This window comes from Pelophylax lessonae (genome assembly GCF_965119305.1).
Source record: "Pelophylax lessonae genome assembly, chromosome: 1".
NCBI classification, from domain to species: Eukaryota; Metazoa; Chordata; class Amphibia; order Anura; family Ranidae; genus Pelophylax; species Pelophylax lessonae.
The window spans coordinates 36,098,269-36,120,157 of record NC_138768.1 but is presented as its reverse complement, the minus strand read 5'-3'; the positions used below and the strand labels follow the sequence as shown (position 1 = coordinate 36,120,157).

At 44.0% G+C, this 21,889-nt stretch overlaps 1 protein-coding gene across 1 annotated transcript in view; it reads right to left on the bottom strand.

The window, feature by feature from the left end:
* AQP3 (aquaporin 3 (Gill blood group)) overlaps positions 1-21,889 on the bottom strand; it is a 73,438-nt gene that overhangs the window by 18,836 nt on the left and 32,713 nt on the right. The window contains exons 2-3 of the mRNA XM_082256900.1: positions 11,755-11,881; positions 11,437-11,574 (exon numbers count right to left, since the gene is read on the bottom strand). Of these exons, the coding sequence (XP_082113026.1) occupies positions 11,437-11,574; positions 11,755-11,881 (265 nt within the window). The remainder of the gene's footprint in view (positions 1-11,436; positions 11,575-11,754; positions 11,882-21,889) is intronic.

The window sequence follows — 21,889 nt, the reverse complement described above, 5'->3', positions numbered from 1 at the left end:
TAGCAAAAATAACAATATTTTCACATTTTTTTTATATGAAATTCCCCAAAAAAAATGTAAAAATCAAAAAATTAACATTTTTGGCCAATTTGTTTTCTGCTACATATTTTTGGTAAAAAAAATTGCAAAAAGCGTATTTTGATTGGTTTTCGCAAAAGTTATTGCATTTACTAACTAAGGGAAAGATTTTTGTCATTTTTGTTGTTTTTTTTTTTAAACTAGTAATGGCGGCGATCTGCGATTTTTTTTGCGGAACTGCGACTTTGCGACAGACAGATCGGACCCTTGACTGACATTTTTGACACTTTTGGGGGTACCAGTGACATCACTACAGTAATCAGTGCTATACATATGCACTGTTACTGTAAAAACAACACTGGCAGGGAAGGGGTTAACTTTATTGGGGAAGGAGGGGCTAAGTGTGTCCCTAGGGGCGTGTTTCTAACTGTGCAGGGATGTGGCTTTACATGTAACTGCAGAGATCCACGGTCCTACATAGCAGGACCGTTAGATCACTGCTGTTACCCAGGGAAGCATGACAGGCGGCTTTGTTTACATTAGCCGCCTGCCTTTCTCCCTTCACGGCGGGCGATCGCGAGTGACCGGCGGACATCGGGTCCGCCGGTCACACGCGCGGACTTGTTAGGGAACGAGCTGGGGCGGGAGCGCGCCTCCAGGGGCGCGCGCCCGCCTGCTATTGGCTCACAGGCTAGTGACGTACCCATACGTCACTTTGCCTGGCCGGTGCTGACCGCCGCAGTATATGTACTTGCGGCGGTCGGCAAGTGGTTAAAGTTCATGTGCGTGTAAAGCAGGCATGTCCAACCTGCGGCCCGGGGGCCGCATGTGGCCCGGAACCACAAGCAATGCGGCCCACTGCCACCTGACAATTTGTTTTTTCTGCTGGGGAGGAAGGAAGTCAAGTCAAGGCATGGCCACAGCAGCTTCAAACTAACTGTAGGCAGAGGCTGCCTCACAGGGGAGGGTAGGGGAGGGTGGGGCCATACGAAGCCCAGCGTGGGTGGGGAGCTGCGGCGTTTTATTACTTATATACCTTAACTATAGTACAGGCATACCCCACTTTTAAGTACACAATGGGACCAGAGCATGTATGTAAAACGAAAATGTACTTAAAGTGAAGCAATACCTTTTTCCATTTCTCAATGCATGTGAATACACTAGCTCCATAGGAAATCTTGGTCAGCTTCACATGGCACTGCTCCCAAACCATAAGTGACAAGGACACCAAGCTTGGGGAGCATGTTAAGGGGATCCAGGACTATGACATGGTAGATTACCCAGGCAAGCTGGCCGGCCACAAACATAGGATATGTTGTAGTCCTGGGTCCCCTCTCGGTGCTCCCTAAGTTTGGTATCCTTGTCACTTATGGTTTGGGAGCAGTGCCATGTCAAGCTGACCAAGATTTCCCATAGACGCCAATGTTAAAAACCGGGAGTAGTACCATTCCAAGCTGACCAAGTGGTGTCCGAACTCGCGAGTGTACGTAAAGTGAGTGTACTTAAAGCGGAGTTCCACCCTGGATTTGTTTTTGTTTTTTTTAATACCCCCGGGACAGTCAGGGCTAGTGCATTCCACAATGGCTAGCCTCTGATCTGTCCCGGGTTGCACTTACCTGCAAGACGAAATACTTACCTTGCAAACGTCTTGTCCAGCGCTGCCATCTCAGATGTGGGCAGCTTGAAGCCAGCGCGTCCTCTTCGGCGTCTTCTTCCGCCTTCTGTGGTCCCACGATGCTCTGCGCCGGCCCGACGTCACTTCCGGGTCGCGCGCGTCACCCCTCCACAGCTTCTGGGCATGCCCAGAAGCTGTTTAGAAGGGGATGACGCGCGCGACCCGGAACTGACGTCGGGGCCGGTGCAGGCGCAATGATTCCTGGGAGCTATGACGTCCAGCTCCCAGGAATCATTGCAGAGCCAGGAAGTGACGACGGGCCGCGGCCGAGGAAGGAGGAAGAAGGAAGTAAGGTAAGTATATTTTCTTCGCTACGAGGTAAGTAAAAAAAAAAAAAATATGCGATTATCCATTTCTTTTTCAGGTGACCCGGAGCGAGAAGATGGAGGTAAGTATAAAAATAGGGTGGAACTCCACTTTAAAACGGGGTATGCCTGTATATATTTTATATGCGGCCCGAAAAAATGTCTCTACACTCAATGTGGCCCAGAGAAGCCAAAAGGTTGGACACCCATGGTGTAAAGGAAGGTGTCCCAATACTTTTGACGATATAGTGTATTTGCCAAAAGCATTGTGGGAATTTAAAGGGCATTAAGCCATTTTGAAAAAATATAGACAACCGCAAGTAAAGGCTAATCTGGGATTGTTCAGTGGTTGATCTAAATAATGGCACTGTAGTATCAGATAATAGAAGGAATTATGGATGCTAAAAAAATGTTGTCCTCCAGAAAGTATGGAGTTAACACAAATTATTTAATAGGACAAATCCATGAAACAATGATACGATCTTTTATATTGTTCTTCTGCTGTTTGCACTTTATATTTATTAAGTCCTGTTAGTACTTTGGTTGGCTTCCAAGCAATGAAGGGACTGAAGTGAGTCTATTTGTTAGAAGTTTTGGCGTAACCTGTTTTACAGGGTTTACATCCAATTGGGACCCGTGACAAAAAAACAAGAGGCTTCGAAATGCCATCAGAAAGTTATTGTCATCATTTCCTGTTATGTTCCATCTAATATTTCATTCAGCGATACCCACCTTTTGGGTGGAATCCTGTCTATCTGGCAACCTAAATTACAGGTTTATAGTGGAAAATCGAGTCGCTAAGCTTCTTATTAGTCTTCTACACTTATCTAATTGTGGGGAGTTTGTAAAGTTGTCTTCCTGGATTTTCATGATGGGAAAATTGCTCATAAAACTGCCCCTCCTGACATGTCACACATTCAGAAACGTTATTGTCAAAATATAATAGGAAGTATTCTAGAGTTAGAGGAAGTTATCCATCTAGATATAAATCCCTATAAAATGTTATAAAGCCAAATGAGATGGACACGTAGCAAGTAGTGTTGAGCGAACACGGACTGTATTATTCGTGTTCGTACCGAATAATTGGATTTTTTGTACCCGAACACGGACACGGACACTTTACTGTATGTTCGGGTAAAAATCCGTGTTCGGTCGTTTTATTTCCGGGTTTTGCATGCTTTGGCGCTCTTTTCATGGCGGGCTTTCAACAGCCAATCAACAATCGTTTAACTGGTGTGCCTTAAGCCATCCCAGCCATGCCTGCAAATGTCTTAGTAGCTGTGATTGGCCGTCTGAAGCATGTGACCAAGTCTTTATAAGTTCGAGGCAGCCGCAGCGGCGTCATTCTGCTGCTTAGCTAAGGGACAGAGCACACATCAATGTGCTGGCTGCTGATTAGGGAAAGATAGGCAGGAAAAAACCATTTGTGTCCGGATAGAATTGAGGGACAGGTCGGAGTGTTTAGGCAGGGCGAGTTGTAGGCATTTTAGGGATAGAGTCTGCTGAATTATAGGGTCAGTGTCTTCTACAAACTACAATCGATATTGCTGTGTGGGGGGTGGGGTGAATCTGCACTCAATCCTGATCTACGATCTCTTCTCAATCCTGTTAGGGACAGAGTCTGCTGAATTTTAGGGAAACTGTGTTCTACAAACTACAATCGATATTGCTGTGTGGTGTGGGATTGGAGATAGGCAGGTGTCAGTGATCCACATCCATTTTTCTGTGTGTGAGCTGCAGTGAACACAATCTTTTTGGGCTGCAGTGAACACAATCTTTTTGGGCTGCAGTGAACACAATCTTTTTGGGCTGCAGTGAACACAATCTTTTTGGGCTGCAGTGAACACAATCTTTTTGGGGTGCAGTGAACAAAATCTTTTTGGGGTGCAGTGAACACAATCCTTTTTGGTGTGCAGTGAACACAATCTTTGTGGGGTGCAGTGAACAAAATCCTTTGTGGGGTGCAGTGAACACAATCTTTTTGGGGTGCAGTGAACAAAATCCTTTTTGGGGTGCAGTGAACAACATCCTTTTTGGGGTGCAGTGAACACAATCTTTTTGGGGTGCAGTGAACAAAATCCTTTGTGGGGTGCAGTGAACACAATCTTTTTGGGGTGGAGTGAACAACATCCTTTTTGGGGTGCAGTGAACAAAATCCTTTTTGGGGTGCAGTGAACAAAATCATTTTTGGGGTGCAGTGAACACAATCTTTTTGGGGTGCAGTGAACACAATCTTTGTGGGGTGCAGTGAACACAATCTTTTTGGGGTGGAGTGAACAACATCCTTTTTGGGGTGCAGTGAACAACATCCTTTTTGGGGTGCAGTGAACACAATCTTTTTGGGGTGCAGTGAACACAATCTTTGTGGGGTACAGTGAACAGAATCTTTGTGGGGTGCAGTGAACACAATCTTTGGGGGGTACAGTGAACACAATCTTTGTGAGGTGCAGTGAACACAATCTTTGTGGGGTGCAGTGAACACAATCATTGTGGGGTGCAGTGAACTCAATCTTTGTGGGGTACAGTGAACACAATCTCATACTTCTGAAGGTTTGAGGGTGCTGCCTGTTCCATACTCCCCCTACTCCTCATCTAGCCTTTTAGGGGTACAAACAATAGTAATTGGGGCCTAGTGTGGTTGTGTACGTGTGATATACATACACTTTTTTGGGATCATATTTTCTATTCCGCTATTTAATCAAAAACCTTTGGGGATCAGTTAAATTGGGGGATAGTCTGTGTTGGTACGTGTGAGAGAGATCCACCTTTCCAAGTTGTTGGGGTTCATCTCATACTTCTGAAGGTTTGAGGGTGCTGCCTGTTCCATACTCCCCCTACTCCTAGCCTTTTAGGGGTACAAACAATAGTAATTGGGGCCTAGTGTGGTTGTGTACGTGTGATATACATACACTTTTTTGGGATCATATTTTCTATTCCGCTATTTAATCAAAAACCTTTGGGGATCAGTTAAATTGGGGGATAGTCTGTGTTGGTACGTGTGAGAGAGATCCACCTTTCCAAGTTGTTGGGGTTCATCTCATACTTCTGAAGGTTTGAGGGTGCTGCCTGTTCCATACTCCCCCTACTCCTAGCCTTTTAGGGGTACAAACAATAGTAATTGGGGCCTAGTGTGGTTGTGTACGTGTGATATACATACACTTTTTTGGGATCATATTTTCTATTCCGCTATTTAATCAAAAACCTTTGGGGATCAGTTAAATTGGGGGATAGTCTGTGTTGGTACGTGTGAGAGAGATCCACCTTTCCAAGTTGTTGGGGTTCATCTCATACTTCTGAAGGTTTGAGGGTGCTGCCTGTTCCATACTCCCCCTACTCCTCATCTAGCCTTTTAGGGGTACAAACAATAGTAATTGGGGCCTAGTGTGGTTGTGTACGTGTGATATACATACACTTTTTTGGGATCATATTTTCTATTCCGCTATTTAATCAAAAACCTTTGGGGATCAGTTAAATTGGGGGATAGTCTGTGTTGGTACGTGTGAGAGAGATCCACCTTTCCAAGTTGTTGGGGTTCATCTCATACTTCTGAAGGTTTGAGGGTGCTGCCTGTTCCATACTCCCCCTACTCCTAGCCTTTTAGGGGTACAAACAATAGTAATTGGGGCCTAGTGTGGTTGTGTACGTGTGATATACATACACTTTTTTGGGATCATATTTTCTATTCCGCTATTTAATCAAAAACCTTTGGGGATCAGTTAAATTGGGGGATAGTCTGTGTTGGTACGTGTGAGAGAGATCCACCTTTCCAAGTTGTTGGGGTTCATCTCATACTTCTGAAGGTTTGAGGGTGCTGCCTGTTCCATACTCCCCCTACTCCTAGCCTTTTAGGGGTACAAACAATAGTAATTGGGGCCTAGTGTGGTTGTGTACGTGTGATATACATACACTTTTTTGGGATCATATTTTCTATTCCGCTATTTAATCAAAAACCTTTGGGGATCAGTTAAATTGGGGGATAGTCTGTGTTGGTACGTGTGAGAGAGATCCACCTTTCCAAGTTGTTGGGGTTCATCTCATACTTCTGAAGGTTTGAGGGTGCTGCCTGTTCCATACTCCCCCTACTCCTAGCCTTTTAGGGGTACAAACAATAGTAATTGGGGCCTAGTGTGGTTGTGTACGTGTGATATACATACACTTTTTTGGGATCATATTTTCTATTCCGCTATTTAATCAAAAACCTTTGGGGATCAGTTAAATTGGGGGATAGTCTGTGTTGGTACGTGTGAGAGAGATCCACCTTTCCAAGTTGTTGGGGTTCATCTCATACTTCTGAAGGTTTGAGGGTGCTGCCTGTTCCATACTCCCCCTACTCCTAGCCTTTTAGGGGTACAAACAATAGTAATTGGGGCCTAGTGTGGTTGTGTACGTGTGATATACATACACTTTTTTTGGATCATATTTTCTATTCCGCTATTTAATCAAAAACCTTTGGGGATCAGTTAAATTGGGGGATAGTCTGTGTTGGTACGTGTGAGAGAGATCCACCTTTCCAAGTTGTTGGGGTTCATCTCATACTTCTGAAGGTTTGAGGGTGCTGCCTGTTCCATACTCCCCCTACTCCTCATCTAGCCTTTTAGGGGTACAAACAATAGTAATTGGGGCCCAGTGTGGTTGTGTACGTGTGATATACATACACTTTTTTGGGATCATATTTTCTATTCCGCTATTTAATCAAAAACCTTTGGGGATCAGTTAAATTGGGGGATAGTCTGTGTCGGTACGTGTGAGAGAGATCCACCTTTCCAAGTTGTTGGGGTTCATCTCATACTTCTGAAGGTTTGAGGGTGCTGCCTGTTCCATACCCCCCCTACTCCTCATCTAGCCTTTTAGGGGTACAAACAATAGTAATTGGGGCCTAGTGTGGTTGTGTACGTGCGAGATACATACACTTTTTTTGATCATATTTCCTATTCCGCTATTCAATAAAAACCTTTGAGGATCAATTGAATTGCGGGATAGTCTGTGTCGGTACGTGTGAGAGAGATCCACCTTTCCAAGTTGTTGGGGTTCATCTCATACTTCTGAAGGTTTGAGGGTGCTGCCTGTTCCATACTCCCCCTACTCCTCATCTAGCCTTTTAGGGGTACAAACAATAGTAATTGGGGCCCAGTGTGGTTGTGTACGTGTGATATACATACACTTTTTTTGGATCATATTTTCTATTCCGCTATTTAATCAAAAACCTTTGGGGATCAGTTAAATTGGGGGATAGTCTGTGTCGGTACGTGTGAGAGAGATCCACCTTTCCAAGTTGTTGGGGTTCATCTCATACTTCTGAAGGTTTGAGGGTGCTGCCTGTTCCATACCCCCCCTACTCCTCATCTAGCCTTTTAGGGGTACAAACAATAGTAATTGGGGCCTAGTGTGGTTGTGTACGTGCGAGATACATACACTTTTTTTGATCATATTTCCTATTCCGCTATTCAATAAAAACCTTTGAGGATCAATTGAATTGCGGGATAGTCTGTGTCGGTACGTGTGAGAGAGATCCACCTTTCCAAGTTGTTGGGGTTCATCTCATACTTCTGAAGGTTTGAGGGTGCTGCCTGTTCCATACTCCCCCTACTCCTCATCTAGCCTTTTAGGGGTACAAACAATAGTAATTGGGGCCTAGTGTGGTTGTGTACGTGTGATATACATACACTTTTTTTGGATCATATTTTCTATTCCGCTATTTAATCAAAAACCTTTGGGGATCAGTTAAATTGGGGGATAGTCTGTGTTGGTACGTGTGAGAGAGATCCACCTTTCCAAGTTGTTGGGGTTCATCTCATACTTCTGAAGGTTTGAGGGTGCTGCCTGTTCCATACTCCCCCTACTCCTCATCTAGCCTTTTAGGGGTACAAACAATAGTAATTGGGGCCCAGTGTGGTTGTGTACGTGTGATATACAAACACTTTTTTGGGATCATATTTTCTATTCCGCTATTTAATCAAAAACCTTTGGGGATCAGTTAAATTGGGGGATAGTCTGTGTCGGTACGTGTGAGAGAGATCCACCTTTCCAAGTTGTTGGGGTTCATCTCATACTTCTGAAGGTTTGAGGGTGCTGCCTGTTCCATACCCCCCCTACTCCTCATCTAGCCTTTTAGGGGTACAAACAATAGTAATTGGGGCCTAGTGTGGTTGTGTACGTGCGAGATACATACACTTTTTTTGATCATATTTCCTATTCCGCTATTCAATAAAAACCTTTGAGGATCAATTGAATTGCGGGATAGTCTGTGTCGGTACGTGTGAGAGAGATCCACCTTTCCAAGTTGTTGGGGTTCATCTCATACTTCTGAAGGTTTGAGGGTGCTGCCTGTTCCATACCCCCCCTACTCCTCATCTAGCCTTTTAGGGGTACAAACAATAGTAATTGGGGCCCAGTGTGGTTGTGTACGTGTGATATACATACACTTTTTTTGGATCATATTTTCTATTCCGCTATTTAATTTAACTGGGCCTCCATGCGAGACCTGTGTGCCTTGTTGCGCTGTTTTGAGTACTCCACCAACATGGCCAGTGGCAATGACGCCGTTCTCAGCTTAACTATCCCACTTCTATGCCTCCTTGAAAAAACAATTCGGGCGATGATGGAAGAGGATGTGGCACAGGATGAGGAGGAGGAGGAGGATGAAGAGGTAACATTTCCAAGGCTTTCAGGGCAGTCATTCGCAAGGGGCTCCGAGGGTGGGTTCCTGCACACGCAAACGCCAGGGACGCAATTGTCCAGCAGGGGCACAGTTCTGGAGGATGAGGAGGATGAGGAGGAGGAGGAGCTGGAGGAGGAGATGGAACCATGTTCACAGCAGGGTGGCACCCAGGCCAGCTCATGGCCATCACTGGTGCGTGGCTGGGGGGATACAGAGGACACGGACGATACACCTCCCACAGAGGACAGCCTTTCGTTGCCTCTGGGCAGCCTGGCACACATGAGCGATTACATGCTGCAGTGTCTCCACAACGACCGCCGAGTTGCCCACATTCTAACTTGTGCTGATTACTGGGTGGCCACGCTGCTGGATCCCCGTTACAAGGACAACGTACCGTCCTTAATTCACTCACTCGAGCGCGATCGCAAGATGCGCAAGTACAAGCGCACGCTGGTAGACGCCATGCTGCTGGCATTCCCATCTGACAGCGGGGCCACAGTGGAAGCACAAGGCAGAGGAGGAGGAGGAGGAGGTCGCCAACGCAACCAGGGCACCGCCAGCACCTCAGAAGGCAGGGTTAGCATGGCCGAAATGTGGAAAAGCTTTGTCAGCACGCCACAACAAACAGCAGCACCAGCAGCTCAGATGGAACGTCTTAGCAGGAGGCAGCATTTTACCAACATGGTGGAGCAGTATGTGTGCACACGCCTACATGTAGTGAATGACGGGTCTGCCCCCTTCAACTTCTGGGTCTCCAAATTGGGCACATGGCCTGAGCTTGCCCTTTACGCCTTGGAGGTGCTGGCGTGCCCTGCAGCCAGTGTATTATCTGAACGGGTATTTAGCACGGCTGGGGGCGTTATAACAGACAAGCGCAGCCGCCTGTCCAGAGACAATGTGGACAAGCTCACGTTCATTAAAATGAACCAGGCATGGATCCCACGGGACTTTTCCGTACCTTATGCAGAATAGCAATGGATACCGACCTTACCCACCCATTGTTCCATTTTTGCTCTTTCTCACTCTTTTGGGGTGTACCCTCATTTAAAATTTTTGAAAAGAAGCAGTGTTGGCTACCTCGTCCTCCTCCTCAGGGCCAGATTAATGTAGGGGCTATTGGAGCTGCAGCTCCAGGCCCCTACCTTTTATATAGGCCCCGGGTTGGCCATATTCACTGTTACCGCTCTTCTGTCACTTGTAAACACAGAAGTCTGGCTTCTATGCTCGCTTCCCCAGGCAGCACCCTCAGAACCTCCCCACACAGCGTGAAGGCCGGACAAGGAGGGACAGTTGGCGATGCATGGATGTGTTTATGGGCTTCAGAGACAGCATCCCATGTTGAATTAGGCATGCATGGCTGCACCCTTCCTCCTCTGGGTGCATGGCAAGGCACGGCCCTTAAGGCCCTTCAAAATCCTCAGCACCAAGCCCATGATGCTGTTAATCCGGCCCTGGTCCTCCTCCACCGCCGCTTCCACCTACACCGCCCATAGGTGTGCGCAGCCTATTGCATTAAGGTGTGCACCCCAAAGTTGAAATACACATGCATGTGTTTGCCAGCAGGGAGAGTAATGTATCGGGGCCATGTACCTGTAGGCAAGGAGAAATAGAGCAGAGCAGGTCCCAGGGAGATCTTTCCCATCTCCTCACTGGCAATGCTATGTGCCCTAGGTGATTAGGGTGTGCCCAGGCACACCCAGCACACCCTGTGCGCACGCCTATGTCACCGCCACATCCACCACCACCTCAACCTCCCTCCTACTCCATATGGGCCTCGTCCTTCAGAGATGAAGAAGAACATTGTTTTATTTTTCTGTTTTTTTTGTTGTTGTTTTAAGTTATTTCCCTATCCACATTTGTTTGCAGAGCACTTGCCATGCTCTTAATTACGTTTTGCTGCCATTTGCAGCACTCTAGCCCTTTCCTTTGGTGTTTTAGAGCCATTTTAGTGCCTTAAAGTTCGGGTCCCCATTGACTTCAATGGGGTTCGGTGTCCGGGAAAAGTTCGGTAAAAGTCCGGGACACGGACCCGGACTTTTTTTTAAAGTTCGGCCGAACCCGTCGAACACGGACATCTAGGTGTTCGCTCAACCCTAGTTGTGAGGATTTCCATTGACGCAAATTTAGATCCCTGTAATGGGGATCATTTGCTCTTGGTAAGAGGCCACACTCATTGGTGTTTGGTGGAGGCTGTCTCTTTATTTCATCACCTGGTCTATGGGCTCTTTTTATAGGACTCCTCTCTTCATGGACTTTTATGTATGATAATATTGTCCATATGGATTTGCATTTATCTTAAGCTTTGGCTGAGATTGATTGTATTAAGCGCTGTATAATTTGTTTTCAAAACACAATAAATACCGAATCCTTGAACTGTCAATGTCCTATTATATATGAAGATACTTTCTGAAGATTGATGATGATTTAATTCAGAGAAACAACAGTCCCACATTGAGCTTCAGCGCCCATTCACACAGGGGCGACACGACTTGCTGGGGCGACCTGTGAAGTCGCGGTGCACAGCGTGCACCGTGACCTCGGCGCGACATGCACGGACTTCATATAATTGAAGTCAATGCAAGTCGCCTCCAGGTCGCCCCAAAGTAGTACAGGACCCTTTTTCTAAGTCGGAGCTACTTGTGTCGCTCCTATTAGAACGGGTCCTGTGCTAATCTATGGCAGGCGACCAAGTCGCCTGACAAGTCGCGCTAGTGTGAATGGGGTCTAAGTCTAAAACACAAATCTTTTTGGAAAACAAAAACATGCTTAAAGGTACCTACCATAATACAAGCCATAAACTATGCCCGCTCCAAGGAAGGCACCTAGGGTCTGTGCCAAGGTGTATACAGGAAACTTGATCCACGGTTCCCGTGCTATGATACACAGGGCAAAGGTCACAGCTGGGTTCAAATGCCCACCTATAAATTAAAAGTGACATGATAAAACAATATAATTATTATTAATTCTTTTAAATGTAGCATGGTGGGGATTTTTTTTTTTATTTTATATTCAAGCTAAGTTCATTCTGTTTCACTGGAAATATTTTATGGTACATACTCTGTTCCTGCCTATCGTATTTTAAAAGGGTTCAACCTTACCTGAAACTTGTCCGGCAATCAGAATACCCAGCATGACAGCGAAACCAAAAGCCAGATTAACAGTCAAGAACTGACCATGAGAGCCTTTACTAAGGACCACCTGAGCCACGGAGCCACAACCAAACATCTGCAGAGGAAGAAGAGGAGTTGTTATTAGAGATGTTCAAGGAGCTATACAACCTGTGCTTACAAATCTGTACACACATAATTATTATATGCAAGAAATTATCTCAAGATGGACAAAAAGCCATAAAATAAATAAATAAATAAATAAATAAAAATGGCCAAAAAATGCGTTACAAAAGGATTTTTTTCTGGCAAAATGTATTTTTAAAAGAAAGATCACTCAAATTGAGGTCTTCCAAACCTTTAAAATGTTATGTTATATCTAACAAAAAACCGAGCAGACTCTCTCCAGTCTTTAAAGACACTAAACCCCCACCTTGGATAGGGTGATCAAGAACAACACCTTTCTATTCATGGCAAGAAAGGGGCACTTTTTTTCTCCAAAATGTGTTCTGCTAAGGCAATTTTAACGTAATGTCCATTTTAACCCTGTGTATAAATCATTGTGTTTCTGTTTTCCAAACCAAAGTCTAAAGACAAAGCGTTCCATACCATCCAAATGTTTGTTTTCTCTTATTTACACCAACCCATGTAATGATACCTAAACAGTATATTTGTAGCACCGGTATGTTAACCACTTAAACCCCCGGAAGATTTTACCCCCTTCCTGACCAGGGCCTATTTTGCGATTCGGCACTGCGTGACTTTAACGGACAATTGCGCGGTCGTGCGATGCTGTACCTAAAAGAATTTGACTTCCTTTTTTTTCCCACAAACAGAGCTTTCTTTTGGTGGTATTTGATCACCTGTGCGATTTTTTTGATCATGCGCTATAAACAAAAAAAGAGCGTCAATTTTGCAAAAATAACAATATTTTTCACATTTTTTATATGAAATTCCCCAAAAAAAAATGTAAAAATCAAAATTTTTTAACATTTTCGGCCAATTTGTTTTATGCTACATATGTTTGGTAAAAAAAATCGCAAAAAGCATATTTTGATTGGTTTGCGCAAAAGTTACTAACAAAGGGAAAGATTTTTGTCATTTTTGTTGTTTTTTTTTTTAACACGTAATGGCGGCGATCTGCGATTTGTTTTGCGGGACTGCGACTTTGCGGCGGACAGATCGGACCCTTGACTGACATTTTTGACACTTTTGGGGTTACCAGTGACATTTCTACAGTAATCAGTGGCAGTGAAGGGGTTAACTTTTTTTTGAGATGGAGGGGTTATGTGTGTCCCTAGGGGCGTGATTCTAACTGTGATTGGCTGTGGCTTGAGGTGTAGGAACAGTGATCAACGGTCCTACATAGTAGAACTGTATGATCACTGTTTCTACACCGGGGAGAATGACAGGCGGCTTGTTTACATCGGCCGCCTGCCTTTCTCCCTCTCCACCCGACGATCACGAGTGACCGGCGGATTTCGGGTCCGCCGGTCACACACGCGGGGGGGGGGGTCCGTGACCACGCGGGAGCGCGCCTCCGGCAGCGCGCGCTCGCTCCCTAGACCCTCACAGGCGAGTAACGTAGTACTACATCACTCTGCCTGTGAGGGGCTGACCGCCGCAGTAAATAGTCGTGCGGCGGTCGGCAAGTGGTTAATATTTTTTGTATGTTTTTTTAATATGACCATTGTTAGTGACACCATGAAAGACTAATTTGGCTGTTATAGGCAGTACATTTATCTTAGAGCAAGCATTAATGTGTTAAATTATTGTCTTTTATATTTTTTGTAGAACTTTTTTTTTTTTTATATTGAACATTGCTGGTATATAAAACACATAAAAATACGTCTCCCAAGTGATGAAAGGATGGCAATGTGTTTGGGGTTTGGGTTGAGGATGTTTTCTTGGTCTAAAAAGTTTGGTCCTAAAGGACATCTCAGAAAAACTGTGAGATATCGTTTAGGTTTAGTTGAAACAATGAATAATGATCCAAAATGGCTTCCAGAATCCACCTAAATTTGGGGTCTGCTAGAATTTAAATGCCAAATCCAACATATAGCACAAACTTTTAAAACTACAACATACCAAATTATATATATGTATATATATATATATATATATATATATATATATATATATATACATATATATACAGTATATACACATACACTGCTCAAAAAAATTAAAGGAACACTTTGAAAACACATCAGATCTGAATGGGGAAAAATATCATGCTGGATATCTATACTGGTATGGACTGGGTAATGTGTTAGGATCTATACTGATATGGACTGGGTAATGTGTTAGGATCTATACTGGTATGGACTGGGTAATGTGTTAGGATCTATACTGGTATGGACTGGGTAATGTGTTAGGATCTATACTGGTATGGACTGGGTAATGTGTTAGGATCTATACTGATATGGACTGGGTAATGTGTTAGGATCTATACTGGTATGGACTGGGTAATGTGTTAGGATCTATACTGGTATGGACTGGGTAATGTGTTAGGATCTATACTGGTATGGACTGGGTAATGTGTTAGGATCTATACTGATATGGACTGGGTAATGTGTTAGGATCTATACTGGTATGGACTGAGTAATGTGTTAGGATCTATACTGGTATGAACTGGGTAATGTGTTAGGATCTATACTGGTATGGACTGAGTAATGTGTTAGGATCTATACTGGTATGAACTGGGTAATGTGTTAGGATCTATACTGGTATGAACTGGGTAATGTGTTAGGAGGGAAAGGATGCCACATCGTTTGATGGAAATAAAAACTATCACCCTACAGAGGGCTGAATTCAAAGACCCCCCGAAAATCAAAGTGAAAAAATGATGCAGCAGGCGAGTCTATTTTGCTGAAATTTCATTGCAGCAACTCAGAATGGTCCTCAGTAGTTTGTATGGCCCCCATGTGCTTGTATGCATGCCTGACAATGTCGGGACATGCTCCTAATGAGTTGACGGATGGTGTCCTGGGGTATTTCCTCCCAGTTCTGGACCAGGGCATCACTGAGCTCCTGAACCGATTGAGGTGCATCCTGGCGGCATCAGATGGACTGAAACATAATGTCCCAGAGGTGTTCTATTGGATTTAGGTCAGGCGAGCATGGGGACCATTCAATGGTATCAATTCCTTCATCCTCCAGGAACTGGCTGCATACTCTCACCACATGAGACCGGGCATTGTCGTGCACCAGGAGGAACCCAGGACCCACTGCACCAATGTAGGGTCTGACAATGGGTCCAAAGATTTCATCCCAATACCTAATGGCAGTCAGGGTGCCATTGTCTAGCCTGTAGAGGTCTGTGAGTCCCTCCATGGATTTGCCTCCCCAGACCATCACTGACCCACCACCAAACTGGTCGTGCTGAACGATGTTTCAGGCAGCATAACGTTCAATATAAGGAGCATTCTCCCCACTGACCACCAATGTAAGGAACATTCTTCCCACTGACCACCAATGTAAGGAACATTCTTCCCACTGACCACCAATGTAAGGAGACATTCTCCCCACTGATCACCAATGTAAGGAACATTCTTCCCACTGACCACCAATGTAAGGAACATTCTTCCCACTGATCACCAATGTAAGGAACATTCTTCCCACTGACCACCAATGTAAGGAACATTCTTCCCACTGATCACCAATGCAAGGAACATTCTTCCCACGGACCCCCCAAAGTAAGGAGCATTCTCCCATTAACTACCAGTGTAATGGGGGCCCTTCGCTTACTAATCAATGGTTTATTGGGGTGTTTTCCCACTTACCACCAATGAAAGGGGCATTTCTCTGATCACCAATGTACTGGGAACTCTTAGTGACCACAAGTGTAAGGAGGAACCTTTCCACTGAGCATCAATGTAAGCAAGCAATTTACTTGAAACACTTAGTGCCGGTTCACACTGGGGCGACCTGTGAGGCGACCTGGTCACCTCACAGGTCGCCGCAGGTCGCCTCCCATAGGGAAGCTGCGGACCCGTTCTAATAGGAGCGACACAAGTCGCTCCGACCTAGAAAAAGGGTCCGGAGCTTCTTTGGGGCGACCAGGAGGCGACCGCCATAGACTTCAATGTTATGAAGTCCGTGGCGGCCGCTCCGAGGTCGCGGCGCGCTGCTCGCACCGCGATCTCGGAGGTCGCCCCTGCAAGTAGCGTCGCGGTAATGTGAACCGGCGCTTAGAAGTAAGATGGTTTTTGTGAATTTATTTATTTGTCTTTTTAACGCAGTTTCCTTATTTTACCTCTGATTACAGACAGCCTCCAGCCCTGTATACACAGAGGATCTGGGTGTTTCTGATATTAGGTGAATGTTTATCTGCTGCTAACATCTGTCATATTTAATAGCTCACAGCTGCACAGTTGACTCACTTGTTTGTTGTTTTGTTTGCTCACTAATAAAAATAAAAAAAGTATTCTGGTTTTTTAAAAGTGTGTATTGAGTGTAAGCTCTGTGACCCAGATTTTGAAGACACAGGTTCTGTTTAGAAATACGGGGTTATGTAGGTTTCGGAGGAGAAACATGTTTTATGAAGTGTGGAGCCACTTCCCTGACCGGATCGTATTTACACACTGCGCTCTAATTGCTGCACATTCACTGCGGTCCGTGCACTACACAGCGACATGCAATGGGGCTCATAAAATATATAGAGCATTGCAAATCTTTATTACACTTTCCCAGCTGCCTTCCATTTAATGACATCAATTTCTGACGTCCAAGGAGCAGCATCTTGCAGAAGTCAAAAGTTTACCCACTTTAGATCGCAGGCTTGTAAACCCTCACTGACCCAGAACAATTTTTTACATTTTCACTACAGTATGGGCTTGTTCATTCAGCATCCTCCTCAATTAAGATAACAGATTATTAAGATATCAATACTTTGCAAAAAAATATTTTATTTTCTATGAAATCTATAGACCAAAAGACATTACAAAGATGTGTTTTTTTTTTTCTATTTTGACCAGTGTTAGTTAAAAAATATATATATTCAGTTCTGTAATTTGTCTGGTTTCAAAGTATGTTTCTGGTACAAAGCATGGCAAAGATATTTACAAATTTTAAAAAAAAAAATTTTTTGCACTTTTTTTTTTTTTTTTTTATACGTGACACTAAACTAACAAATAAAAGTAATTAAAATGAAAAAAAAAGTGTAAAAAAATATATATATATCTAATTCTGTAATATATAATAATATAATAATATAATTAATTCTGTAATTTGTCTGGTTTCAAAGGATGTTTCTGGTACAAAGCATGGCAAAGATATTTGCAAATAAAAAGTATATATTTTTTTAACTTTTTTTTTAAAATAATGGCTTAAAGTGATTGTAACCGATCATAGAAGTACATGGTACGGCAGACACATATCACGTATATGAAATGTTGGGGTAACAAACGCTTTAAGAGAGAAGGGGAACAAGGAGTTAATTAGGACTGATTAGGGTTAAATAGGAAAACATTTTATTTAAAAAAATCTATTAATAAGGGGATAAATAAGTATACATTTTTTTAAAAAATGTAAATCTATCTATCTATCTATCTATCTATCTATCTATCTATCTATCTATCTATCTATCTATCTATCTATCTATCTATCTATCTATCTATCTATCTATCTATCTATCTATCTATAATATGTCTATCTATCTATCTAGTTGGAGAGAAGCCCTGGCTCGCAGTCTCCGCTCTAATTTATCCTAAAGGTGTTCTATCTCAAGTTCCTCCACCCCAAACTCCCTCATCCATGTCTTAAAGCGGTAGTTTACTCCGCTATATGACTTTTACCTACAGGTAAGCCTATAATAAGGCCTATAATAAGGCCTACCTGTAGGTACAATTAGGGATTGGAGAATTACAGGTTTAGGAGATATTCACCCTGCATGCAGCCGCTGACACCAGCGGAGCATGCGCTCTGAAGGTCCGGCGGAGCTCCTTGCCAGATCTTGCCGGAAAGTGAAATTCCTGAGCGCATTCGCGGGAGTGACGTCATCGCGGCTCCGGCCACTCACAGCGCCGGTGCCGCCGAACCAGGAAGAGACGCCGAGGGAGCATATCAGCTCCCTCAGTGTTGTCCAGATGACCGTGCGGGGGCTTCGTTCTAAGGTAAGTATTTCATAATGAGCTAGTATGCAATGCATACTAGCTCATTATGCCTTTGTCCTGCAGGGTTTTTTTTTTTTTTTTTTGTTTTTTTATGAGTATACAACTGCTTTAACGGACCTTTATGGACCTTGCTTTGTGCACTGGTCTAAATTATTTGGTGTTGGGGTGTTTTTGGGAACCAGTGAGCCAGGTCTTCTCTCCAAGATCAGTGCCTGACCTCACAAATGTGCTTCTGGAAGAATGGTCAAACATTCCCATAGACACTCCTAAACCTTGTGGACAGCCTTCCCAGAAGAGTTGAAGCTGTTATAGCTGCAAAGGGTGGGCCAACTCAATATTGAACCCTACGGACTAAGACTGGGATGCCATTAAAGTTCTTATATTAATATTGTAAAGAGTTGCGTAAATTGCTGGCGCTATAGAAATCCATAATAATAATAATAATGTGTGTGTAAAGGCAGGCGTCCCAATACGTTTGACAATATTTTCTATCTATCTATCTATCTATCTATCTATCTATCTATCTATCTATCTGTCTGTCTGTCTGTCTGTCTGTCTGTCTGTCTGTCTGTCTGTCTGTCTGTCTGTCTGTCTGTCTGTCTGTCTGTCTGTCTGTCTATCTATCTATCTATCTATCTATCTATCTATCTATCTATCTGTCTATCTGTCTGTCTGTCTGTCTGTCTGTCTGCCTGTCTGTCTGTCTGTCTGTCTATCTATCTGTCTGTCTGTCCGTCTGTCCGTCTGTCCGTCTATCCGTCTATCCGTCTATCTATCTATCTATCTATCTATCTATCTATCTATCTATCTATCTATCTATCTATCTATCTATCTATCTATCTATCTATCTATCTATCTGTCTATCTGTCTATCTATCTATCTATCTATCTATCTATCTATCTATCTATCTATCTATCTATCTATCTATCTATCTATCTATCTATCTATCTATCTATCTATCTATCTATCTATCTATCTGTCTGTCTATCTATCTGTCTGTCTGTCTGTCTGTCTGTCTGTCTGTCTGTCTGTCTGTCTATCTATCTATCTATCTATCTATCTATCTATCTGTCTGTCTGTCTATCTGTCTGTCTGTCTGTCTGTCTGTCTGTCTGTCTGTCTGTCTGTCTATCTATCTATCTATCTATCTATCTGTCTGTCTGTCTGTCTGTCTGTCTGTCTGTCTGTCTAGCTATCTATCTATCTAATTTTTATAATATATATATATTTATTAACAAAATATTTAATAAATACATTTAATAGTTTAATATATTAAATGTTTAATTTAAAAAAAAATGATAATATACATTTTTTTAACTGATGTCATATGCAGGTCTAAGAGTCGGTTCACACTAGCGCGACTTGTCAGGCGACTGGTCAGCCTGAAAAGTCGCGCTCCCTCGCGGTCCATTGACCGCTACAGGACCCGTTCTAATAGGAGCGACACAAGTCGCTCCGACTTAGAAAAAGGGTCCTGTACTACTCCGGGGCGACCTCGGAGCGACTTGCATAGACTTCCATCATGTCAAGTCCCTGCAAGTCGCCCCGAAGTCGTGGTGCATGGGAATGCACAAGTCGCCCACGAAGTAGTAAGGAGTCGTGTCGTCTCAGTGTGAACCGACTCTCAGATCTACATATAAAAAAAAAAAATAGAAAATAAAATAAAACAATATATTGATACATTGTATTTATTTTCAAGGACTGTTCTGCGTCAGACGTTTGAGAACACAGGGACCAGGATTTACCCGGTTGTGTCATCCCTGCTCTGACATCTCAGCCCATGCACTTAACATAGGAACAAATTGTATACGATGATAGGTCCTATTTTTCAAGTCAGCAAAATATTGGGATTCCCACCAGTGGGTGATGGGGGAGGGGATCACATGCGGACCTGTGTCCACTTTCTGGCTAAAGATTGAATTGTTTTGGAGGCATTGTTTGCACAAACCGGTTGAGAAGTGCAAAAGTTTAAGTAGGTAAATAGAGTCAGAGAATGGATAGTGGAAAATTCCGTACGTAGCAGGAGAGTGCAAACATGAGATGATGTGTGAGGTCCTGTTCCTGGAGCATTGCACAATACAATGTCAGGTACCTACACTGCCATGGCCAGAGAGCTCTGTGAAGAACACTGATTTCCCTGCACACTGTGAGCTCCTTACAATGTGCATTAGAAGTTGCAGCACCGGGGCCACCATGAACGTCTGACACCTCCAGGCCACCTGGTTCTCCTCCGACACCAAGGCCGTCATCTCCGCCCGCTGTAGCTGAGAGAATTCTGCAACCCTATCCTTGCCACCACCGCCACCCACAGCAGGGCCAAGAAGCCAGCTCTGCTCCGGAAGTTGACCGCCGGCATGTGTAGAGCCCGGAAACCTATGGGATAAAGCAGCCACTTCCCCCGTAGCCCACAAACGAAGACATACGCCAAGGTTAAATCAACCTGGAGTTAGGCCAACAGTGCTCCAAAGATCATGGTGTCTTCCTGGCACTTACAACTACATGAGAGTATAAACTAAAGATCTGCAGAACTGAAGAACTCGTCCGCCCGACAAATGTACTTTACTGATAAAGGGTACAGAGTGCAAGTTACAGCCGCTTACGCGTTTTGATAAAAAAAACCTGGTTGAGGGGGAAAAAAGAAAAGGTGTGTGTGTATATATATATATATATATATATATATATATATATACATATATATACACGGTATCTCTCAAAAGTGAGTACACCCCTCACATTTCTGTAAATATTTTATTCTAACTTTTCATGTGACAACACTGAAGAAATGACACTTTGCTACAATGTAAAGTAGTGAGTGTACAGCTTGTATAACAGTGTAAATTTGCTGTCCCCTCAAAATAACTCAACACACAGCCATTAATGTCTAAATCGCTGGAAACATAAGTGAGTACACCCCTAAGTGAAAATGTCCAAATGTGGCCCAGCTAGCCATTTTCCCTTCCCCGGTGTCATGTGACTCATTAGTGTTACAAGGTCTCAGGTGTGAATAGGGAGCAGGTGTGTTAAATTTGGTGTTATCGCTCTCACTCTCTCATACTGGTCACACTGGAAGTTCAACATGGCACCTCATGGCAATGAACTCTCTGAGGATCTGGAAAAAAAGAATTGTTGCTCTACATAAAGATGGCCTAGGCTATAAGACGATTGCCAAGATCCTGAAACTGAGCTGCAGCACGGTGGCCAAGACCATACAGCGGTTTAACAGGACAGGTTCCACTCAGAACAGGCCTTGCCATTGGGGACCAAAGAAGTTGAGTGCATGTGTTCAGCGTCATGTCCAGAGGTTGTCTTTGGGAAATAGATGAATGAGTGCTGCCAGCATTGCTGCAGAGGTTGAAGGGGTGGGGGGGGTCAGCCTGTCAGTGCTCAGACCATACGCCGCACACTGCATCAAATTGGTCTGCATGGCTGTCGTCCCAGAAGGAAGCCTCTTCTAAAGATGATGTAAAGAAAGCCTGCAAACAGTTTGCTGAAGACAAGCAGACTAAGGAGATGGATTACTCAAACCATGTCCTGTGGTCTGATGAGACCAAGATAAACTTATTTGGTTCAGATGGTGTCAAGCGTGTGTGGCGGCAACCAGGTGAGGAGTACAAAGACAAGCGTGTCTTGCCTACAGTCAAGCATGGTGGTGGGAGTGTCATGGTCTGGGGCTGCATGAGTGCTGCCGGCACTGGGGCGCTACAGTTCATTGAGGGAACCATGAATGCCAACATGTACTGTGACATACTGAAGCAGAGCATGATCCCCTCCCTTCAGAGATTGGGCCGCAGGGCAGTATTCCAACATGATAAAGACCCCAAACACACCTCCAAGATCAGATGACCACTGCCTTGATTAAAAAAACTGAGGGTAAAGGTGATGGACTGGCCAAGCATGTCTCCAGACCTAAACCCTATTGAGCATCTGTGGTGCATCTTTAAATGGAAGGTGGAAGAGCGCAAGGTCTCTAACATCCACCAGCTCTGTGACGTCATCATGGAGGAGTGGAA